General features: G+C 53.0%; 1 protein-coding gene across 1 annotated transcript in view; it reads left to right on the plus strand.

Moving 5' to 3' along the window:
• MYO1D (myosin ID) overlaps nucleotides 1-9,618 on the plus strand; it is a 155,826-nt gene extending 146,208 nt beyond the window's left edge. Inside the window, exon 22 of the mRNA XM_015651322.3 lies at nucleotides 6,321-9,618. Within this exon, the coding sequence (XP_015506808.1) occupies nucleotides 6,321-6,477 (157 nt within the window). The 3' untranslated portion in view covers nucleotides 6,478-9,618. The remainder of the gene's footprint in view (nucleotides 1-6,320) is intronic.
• The last annotated feature ends 328 nt before the right edge of the window (nucleotides 9,619-9,946 follow it).

Genomic DNA, 9,946 nt, shown 5'->3' on the forward strand with positions numbered 1-9,946 from the left:
TCCTTCCCATGGAGAGTGTCAGTCCTTCCCATGGAGAGTGTCATTCCTTCTGGGAGCAGCTCCCACACACTGTGTGGTGCAGGGGGACACAAAAGGCACACAAGGTTTCAGGGCAGGTTTTGCTCCTGTACCTCTTGAGAATGCAGCTATTCCTATTTTTCTCCACTGAAGCTGTTGTAGGGATAATTTTCTCAGTGAGGTCTGTAAGTTTTCATGTGAGCTCTTTACTCTCAGTATCATTGTCCTGCAAGCTGCAGAAACACACAACTGCTCAGGCGAGATATACCCTGATCCCTGCCCTGCCAGACACCCAACCTGGGCCCTAAACCCTCCTGAGAGAACACTTATCTGTCCCCAAATGACATTTGTTGTAACTCAGATATGTCCTTGTTTATTTTACCCATCTTGTACCCGGTGTTTTCTAGACCCTGCTCAGAAAACTCCTCCCTGTGAGGGTGGGGAGGCCCTGGCACTGGATATTCCATGGCTGCCCCATCCCTGGAAGTGTCCAAGGCCAGGTTGGATGGGGTTTGGAGCCACCTGGGGTAGTGGAAGGTGCCCCTGCCCGTGGCAGGGGTCCCACTGGATGTGGTTGAAACTTGATGGTCTTGAAGGTTCCTTCCAACCCAAAGCATTCCATGATTTTATGACTCCATGATGTCACTTCTCTGCCACCACAGCCTGGAGTCCTCCCCAGCAGTGACACCACACAAAGCATTGAAAGCTGATTTAACCCTCCTTGAAATTTTCAGCATCCCTGATTGTCTCCTTGGCTCCTGTTAGGAAGCAGAGCCTTGAAAACTGTCTTTTTTTTAGACCTCTTGAGTTTCTCTCTCCCCACTTCCTGTGTATTTTCTCCATGCAGAATATAGCTGCTGCTTTTTTAGGCTCTTTTCTGCAGCCTCCCTTCATCTGGGAGCCTTTTTAATGTTTTTTTTATGGCTGAGCCCTCTCAAAGACTGCAGCCAGGATCCAGATGAGGCTGCAGCACTGACTTACATAAGGTGTTACCATTATGGGGTATTCTCCATCCTGCCCCTCACGATCCTCACATCTTGTGTGCAGCTGCAGGAGATCTTTGAGCCACAAAATCACAGAATATCCTGAGCTGGAAGCCAACCAGGCAGCCCACAGTGCTCCTGCCTTTCCAGAAAGAGGCCTTGGTCTAAACTCTGGAAAGGTTTGATGGTTTAAAGCAATCCCCTCTGGAATCCATCCCAGTGGGTTCATTGCTGCTGAGCCCTCATTTCACACTTGGTTGCACACTTGGTTGAAATCCCTCTGGTTTGTTGTCATGAAAATAAGGCAATTACTGTGCTGGCTTTGCCATCTCTACCCAAATTCTGCTTCTGAAAAGAGTTCATTTCCCACTCTGTGATGGCATTTGCTGCATCCATGGGACAGAACCTCATTTACTGATCCTGGGAAAGCTGCACAAAGCCCTGTGACATTGGAGCCCTGTCAGGGATGGGGCTGCAGCTCTGGAGCTCCCCATCCCTGGCTGGTGCTGTTGTCCCTGGGATGTTCCCAGCTCCCCATCCCTGGCTGGTGCTGTTGTCCCTGGGATGTTCCCAGTTCCCCACCCCTGGCTGGTGCTGCTGTCCCTGGGATGTTCCCAGCTCCCCACCCCTGGCTGGTGCTGCTGTCCCTGGGATGTTCCCAGCTCCCCATCCCGTTGTGCTCCCAGATGGAGCTCACAGCACAGTGGGGAATATCTCATCAATGAGTCTTTGCTGTGTTTTCATGCCCATAACAGCTCCTTCTATGGCATTCCAGGACATCTGGGCTTGTTCTTAAGCATTGAATTATGGAATAGATTGGACTGGAAGGGACCTTAAAGCCCAGTTCCACCCCTGCCATGGACAGGGACGCTTCCCACTGTCCCAGGTTGTTCCAAGCTCCATCCAACCTGGCATCTCCTGTATTCACATCTGTTTAAAAATAAATTTATTTAACTTTTCAGCCTTACACCACTTGTCCTCACCAAAACTCCCTCTGATCTTTCTGCACTCCTTCCCTTTCCCATTTCCTTCCCACCACGTGTTGGTGCCGTGGATGTTTCTGTGCTGTGTGCAGCTCTGACAGATGTCTGTGGCCATTTCTGCGCCACTTGCCTTGTGTTTCCCCCGAGGTCCTGGATTAAATGCTCAGTCAAAACTCGTATTTCATGGGCCAGTGATCTGCTTCCACTCAGAGTCCTCCTTTCTCTGCTGGTTTCCCTTTTGCCAGCGTTCCCCCAGTGCCTGCTCAGCTCTTGTGGTGTCTCAGGGGCTGCCCTGGCTGTGGGATGTGTCTCCTACACCCAGACCCTGCTCACACCAGAGCCTTTAACTCCTCCTGTGGGCCAGGAGAGCAGGAGGAGCTGGGGAAGGCCCTCTGAGTGCTGGGATGGGCTGGGGTAGATGGAGAAGTGTCCCAGTCCTGCAGGGTTCAGTGAGCCAGGAAAAGGCAAAGAGCAGCCCCAGCTTGGGATCAGCAGCTGTGGCTGGAGCTGCTCAGCTGGCAGGAGAGGCTGTTTCCACCCAGAAATATTCCCTGTATTGGATGAAGACCTGAGTTTGCAGAAAGCACCAACATTTTGGTGTTTATTATAAACAGAAATTACTCTATGGTTCATCACATACAGACATTCCCATGTGGCTCCCTGGATGGGAGCAGTGCTGGGGTAGAATCCCAGCTTCCCCACAGAATCTCTTTTGCCTGTTCTGTTTTGCCAGCAGCCTCACTCCGGGGTGCTGGGGCTGGGGTTCCTCCCCTGGCAGTGCTCACATCCTGCTGTCACTCCTGATGGAATCACTGTTAATAACAAGTGGGATTCTTTCCAGGAGGAGCCCAGCAGCAGCATCTGTCACTTTGTCCTGATGGACTTGACTTCTGTGAGGGTTTGGTTACACCAGGGCTTGGTGAAGAGCCAGAGCTGCCATCAGCCAGGCCTGGACTCAGCCACAGCAGTGCCTGGTACCTACAGGAATCCCAGACTGATTTAGGTGGGAAGGGAACTTAAATCCCACCCATTTCCACCCCAGCCATGGCAGGGACACCTCCCACTGTCCCAGGCTGCTCCAGCCCCAATGTCCAGCCTGGCCTTGGGCACTGCCAGGGATCCAGGGGCAGCCCCAGCTGCTCTGGGCACCCTGTGCCAGGGCCTGCCCACCCTGCCAGGGAACAATCCCTGCCCAATATCCCACCCAGCCCTGCCCTCTGCCACTGGGAATCAATTCCCTGTGTCCTGGCCCTCCATCCCTTGTCCAAAGTCCCCAAAAGGTGGTGGGACAGGTTAAAGCCATGAAAACTCCTTTTTCATCTCAAGTTTGATTTGAAGTGGGTCTTGTCTCTGCCTTTGCTGCCATCAGGGTCCTGCTGAGCATCACTGATCTCCAAAGGGTATTTCTGTTGTGTGTTACCCTTGTCTGTGAGAGACTTTGTTCTCTTCCAGGATTGTTCTGGTCCATCTCAGCCCCTTCCTTTAGGATCTAAATTCAGCAGGAGCTCAGGGAAGCAGCTCCCCAAGCCGTTTGTAGCAGTGAGATTGGGAAGGTCTCAGTCCGCTTTCCCAGCTGCTGCAGCAGCTGTTCCCTCTCTTGGGGCCCATGAGCAAACATGGGGACCCCAGGGCAGGCAGCAGCTGCCACCCCTCTGCCACTGCTGCTCCAGGAGCGAGGCTGCTCTGCTGGAACCAAACGGGAATTTCCTCCCCTCTCTCCCTCTCTGGCCTCAGACCAAGCACCAGAGCAGCAGCCAAGAGTCCCGAGGTCCCAGCAGGTCCAGCTGGGGCTGGTGGCAGGGGTGGTGCCATGGGGTGCCCAGCAGGGTTTGACATCCCTGGGCACTCACAGATCCCTCTGGATTGCTCCAGCCAGGAGCTCCCCCAGTAAAAGGCTTTGAGGCTGAGCCCTCACATGAAGAAAAGCAACACGTGATGAGTGAAGGAGCTTTGGCAAGGTGGGATCTGGGAAGTGACAGAGGGGGAGGGAAGCCTTAATTTAATGGAATTGTCACACATGGCAAAGATCAGAGCATTCCTCCATCCCAGGACAGCGTTAGCTTCACTCAAACCTGTCTTCAGTTGATTCTATTCTCCTCATCCCAGCAGGAGCTGAGACCCAGAGTGATCCAGCTCCCTGCAGGTCCCACAGCCACAGGGCATCCAGGACCTTTGGATTCCCAGGCCTGGGTCCTGCTTGGGGTCAAAATTCAGGTTATTGATGTTCCTCTCCCCAGGTCCTCTGCCTGGTCACCTAGAACTTGCTGGGGGAGGGGAGGGGAAAGTCCTTCACACTTATCCCTGTTAGGGACACTTGATGCTGAAGCTCTTCCCAAGGGGCAGGGATCTCCACAAGGCTCCTCTGTGTGTGCAGATCATTCTGCTAAGACACGGCAAAAATAGCAACCTAAGCTGGGATTGCAGCCTCAGCTCACCCAGACACGAGTAAATAACATTAAATACCTGTGACAACACGAGGGCTTTGTGTGCTGGGCCCTGCCAGCCCCCTCCAACCAACCAAGCATTGTTATGGAAATGGTGGAAATCTGAATTATTTGGGAACTGCATAAAATGCAGCTTAAGGGATGTGACACAACCTGAACCAGTCTGTTAATGGAAATGGAGTAAAAACTGCACAAAGGACTTGGGCTGTGGCAGTGGAAATGCTGAAATGGCTCAGACAAGGCAGGACCTGGGGTCTGGGAGCCAAACACAGGGAATGGGATCCCAGCACATTGGAGCATCCAGAGAGGCAACAGAGTCAATGTCAACAATTCTAAACCACTCAAATTATACTGAAAATGCTGGAAATAGGGGAATTTAAAGTGTGGGTGAGGTCACAGGAGAGAATTCCCAAAGGCCAAGTCCCTGGATAACTCTTCCCTTTGGTGGTGGCTCTTGGGGATGGATCTGCTGCAGGTTTTTCCTGCAGATCCCCTCTCTTGGGGGAGTTCTGGGAGCTCTTGGCTGGTCCCAAGGGATCGTGGGCATCGCCTTGGCCTCAGCTCCATCCCAGCCCCTGGAGCAGCCAGGCCATCAGTGACAGTGGCAGTTCTGTGTTCTTCACTCTCTGCCTGGGAACAGCTGCCCAGCAGTGGCAGAGGGATTTTAAAGCCACGTGGATGTGGCACTTGGGGACACTGGTCAGTGGTGGCCTTGGCAGTGCTGGGGGAGCACTTGGACTTGATGACCCCAGAGGGTTTTTCCAGCCTGAATGATTCCATGATTTATGATTTCTCTGCTTATGGCAAAAGGATCATTATTTGGGATTTAGAGCAGGGGCCTTTATGGCAAAGGGGTCATTCTTGCCCTGCTGTCCTCATGTCCCCACTGGCAGTGACCCCAACAGCCACGGACAAGCTGATGGGGGCAGAAAGTCCTGATTCACTCATGGGAATCATTTTTAGTGCAAAACTGGGTTGGGGGTTCAAAAGGGACAGAGTTTTGTCTGAGCCATCTTGATCTGTCCATATGAGAGGGAATTGGGAGCCCCATGTGTGGTTCCTTTCACTGTTGCAGGCTGTATTTCAGTCTCTGAGCTCAGCCCAGGGGTGTCCCTGTCACTGCTGCAGGCACAGAGCTGGGAGGGGTCACTGTGGGCAGTGGCTGGGCTGGCAGCAGCCTCTGGACCCTTTGACCTGGCCTGTGCTCTGCCCATGGAGCTGAGTCCTCCCACCAGCACCAACCCCAATCCCAGAGTGAGAGGCTTCACAAGCAGGAGCCCAAAGCTGGGCTCAGAGCTCAGGCCTGGCTTAACATAGAGTTTTGGGATGGCTGCAGGATGTGCCTGACCCAAGCACGCCTCTCCCAGCTGTGGCCATCCCATTCATCCCATTGATCCCATTGATCGGGATGGCTGCAGGATGTGCCTGACCCAAGCACGCCTCTCCCAGCTGTGGCCATCCCATTCATCCCATTGATCCCATTGATCCCACTGATCCCATCCCATTGATCCCACTGATCCCATCCCATCCTATCCCATTGATCCCATTGATCCCACTGATCCTATCCCATCCCATCCCATTGATCCCATCCCATCCTATTCCATCCCATTGATCCCATTGATCCCATCCCATCCCATCCCATTGATCCCATCCCATCCCATCCCATCCCATCCCATCCCATCCCATTGCTCCTAGTGATCCCATTGATCCCACTGATCCCATCCCATCCCATTGATCCCATCCCATCAATCCCATTGATCCCATCCCATTGATCCCACTGATCCCATTGATCCCATCCTATCCCATCCCATTGATCCCATTGATCCCATTGATCCCATTGGTCCCATTGATCCCATCCCTCTCCTCCTGACTCGTGTCCCTTGCCCTGGCAGGGAGAAGCGCTCTCTGCACGTCACTGTCACCAACCCTGTGCAGTGCAGCCTGCACGGCAGGAAATGCACCGTGTCCGTGGAGACCAAGATCAACCAATCCCAACCGGATTTCACCAAGCACCGCTCCGGCTTCGTGCTCTGCGTGCCGGGCAATTAACGACCCCTCCCCCCGGAGCGGGGCTGGGCTCGCCCTCCCCGCCTGGGACCCGCCGGGATCCATCGGGAGATGCTCAGCGGCGATTTGCCAGGTGCCTAAAGCAGCCTCTGAAGTTCAAGGTTTGGAAAACCCAAATTGCAGGGGTTTAGAAAAGCCAAATTCACATGGAATGAAGGCTTAAAATAGCCAGTGACTTGTTCTCCATCTTACAAACCAGGCTGGAATATCAGGAAAGTGCTTCCTTTGGAATTAGTCCGGAAAAAAGAGTTTATAGGTACTTCCACCCCTTCTTCCCTTCCCCACATTGATTCCTCACCCCCTCTCCAATTTTCCTTTCCATGTCCCTTTCCCACGTGTCAGTTTTTGCAATACGATGCAGCCTCCTCCGGAGGAACCAAAGATACCCGGCTCAGGGATCAGGTTCTGTCGGGCCAAACCCGCACGGAAGCAGAGCCAGGCTGGGCAGGGAGGGCTGGCTTCCCCCACCAGAGACACTCCACACTCCTGCAGCCTCTCCAGGCACACGGGGGCTGCGAAGGAACATGGAGACACCTCCAGACCTGCTGCTTTCCCTCGGGAATTCATTAACCCATCGAGGCACCTTGGCTGGAGAGGGGACTCCCCAGTGCAGGTTTTGTTAATCCTGCATTGCTTTCTGCCTTAATTACCCCCTCCAAGGGCCTAAAGCCGGTGGGTTCCCATTGGGACCGTGTGGCCTTGCTGAATTTTTAGATGATCCACGTGGCTTCGTGGCTGTGCCAGCGCTGGGGTCAGGGAGGGTTAAAGGACCCACGGCAGGGGCAAAACCAGGAACAGGGGGAGCTTTGGGGGGCCAAGCTTTGCACTATCCAACATTAACCTGGCACAGCCCCAGCTGCCAGTGCCCAGGCTCCTCCCTCCAAAGAGTTTTCCTGGCTTTTCCCACAATGGGCTGTGGCTGTTGGGGTGCTGGGCTCGTCCTGCCCAGCCCAGCTAACCCTGAGCTCTGTCTGGAGGAGGGATGTGGATCTCCCCAGTGGTTTGTTCCCACCGTGCCGTGGTTCCTGCGCAGCCCAGGCTGTTGGGATTGTACATTGGGATTGTCCTGGCACTGCTGGTCAGGTCAGGATTCCCAGCCTGGAGATGGGGGAGCTCTGTGGTGACCCCACCTCGGGGTCCCAGCCCGGCTGGCAAATGGGGGGCACTTGTTTGATGGAGCATTTTGGGAATTAGAAAGCCTGGAAGAGGCTCCTCACTACAAAAGGTTTCCTGTAGCTGTGCCATGGACAGGGGGCACGGGGACAGGTGGCTGCAGCCTTGGTGTCCCACTGTCACCCCCGAGACTGGGGAGGGACCGATGTGGAGCAGCTCTGGCTCTGCATGAACTGAGACAAGCCCATGCACGGGGAGGCCCCACACCGGAGCTCTCCCATTCCCATTGTCCCTGGCCTTGGACCAGCCCCGGCAGCATCCCAGCATCCCATCCCAGCCCCCCGTGCCCTGCTCGGTGTGCAGCTCTGGGATATCCCGAGGGTCCTGTGCCGGACCAGGAGCTCTTCCAGCCCCAGGGCATCACCAGCACCGGGCCGGGAGGTGACCCCGGGAGCCCCGACCCCGCCACGCTCACACAACACCCCAGAACCACCCCGGGACCACCCCGGGACCACCCCGGACCCTCCAGCGGCTCCTTTCACCCCACGGCGGCTCCTCGGGAGGAGCGGCACCAACGCCAAAGCCTCGGGACACCCCCGCCCTGCCGGGGCCGCTCCGCAGGGAAGCTCCCGGCCTTGCTGTGCCTTTGGATTTGCACTTCTCGCTTGCCCTGGCTCGGTGCAAACGTCCCCCGCACTAACCCCGGGCAGGTGGGGGGTGGGATCAGCACTTTTGTACCCTTGTGCCCCCAAAAGAATGTTCGGATGGAATTGGGATGGACGGCAACCAATTGCAGGCTTGGGAAATTTCTCCTAGCATGAGATGGCAATATTGTATGTGATGAGATGTGTCTTATATATAATCTGTTCCTGCTCTGGTTTTATATATATATATATATAAATATAAATATATAAAATATATATATTCTTGGTTTTCCCATAAATTAACTATTTCTAAATTGAAACTTCGATTCTCAGCCGGGGGCAATAATGCAATGAACCTTTTGTTTTGGTTTGGTTTTTTTTTTTATAAATCGCTGATATTTTATGTGTAAAAGAGCAGAAAAAAAAAAAACCTACTATAATGGACCTGGGTTTTGTTTACATAATTCACTGTAATAAATAATAAAAGAAAGCAATTAGTTGCATCCACCATGGCGCTGCCCGTTCCTGCCAGCGCGGGGGCTCGGGGGCGATGATGCCCAGAGGGATCGGTGTCCCAATATCCCAATTATCCCAATTATCCCAATATCCCGACTTCCCCCCTCCGGCTGCTGCCGCTCTCGCACCACGGGGTGACCTCGGCTCCGGTAACGCGATTAAAGAGCGGCGGCTGCGTTAAAACCTCTGTCGTCAACACAAATCCCATTCCCCGCGTCCGAGGGCCGGGAGCGCAGAAAAGACTCGGCCACGAGGCGCTGCCGTGTAATGGATGGTCAGTGCATTTTTATTTAATCAGCACAGTACAAAAATAAATAAAAATAAGGGGAGGGGATTAAATTACAGGCACACTGAGCCCCATGACACAGTCGGTCGGGTTATAAACCACACATACTTACAAACACACTATACACATACATACAAAATGAGACAAATATAAATTAATAAGTAACAATACCCACCAATTTGGTCAACAAAGATCTACAGAAGAGATTGCACTAAAAAAACGTACGTACACATGTATCATTAGCAGGGTCCAATGTACAGCCATGAAGAGCTTCAAGTGAAAAATCAAAAATAAAAATAAATGGCACGTTATTTCTCCCTCTCGTTCACCAGTTTAACGCCCGATGGACCAGAACTAAACTAGAACTGAGCACACGGAGAAAAAAAAAACCGATAAAACCCAAAAAGAAGGTCTCAGTCCCCAGGCCTGATACGGGAATACCGGCTCGAGACTGCGGTGTCGGGGTGGTGGCGGGTCTTTGTGCATGGGTGTAATTTTACAGCCATCTCTCATTAAGGTTTTTCTTTTGATTATTATTTTTTTATGCGTTTTTTCCTTTTTTTTTTTTTTCCCGAAGACACAAAATGCTCCTGTTTGCATGCGCAATACCACTGGAAAAGCAACAATGACAGAAGAAAGAAGGGTTTTTTTTTTTCTCTTTCCCCCCCGCAGGTTTGCAGTTCGTTGGGTTTGTTCTAGAAGAATTCATATAGCAGCATGTGGCGGCTCCCCTTGCTTGCACACTCAAGTAGATCCTTTACACAATACTCATGATCAGTGCACGATGGGAACAAGACATTTCACATTGATCTCATGAACAGTAGCGGTGATTCCCGTCACCCGGACCCGCTCGGGAATTCGAGTCTCTTCAAAGAAAATAAATAAAGGGGGG

This window comes from Parus major, chromosome 27, assembly GCF_001522545.3.
Source record: "Parus major isolate Abel chromosome 27, Parus_major1.1, whole genome shotgun sequence".
NCBI classification, from domain to species: domain Eukaryota; kingdom Metazoa; phylum Chordata; class Aves; order Passeriformes; family Paridae; genus Parus; species Parus major.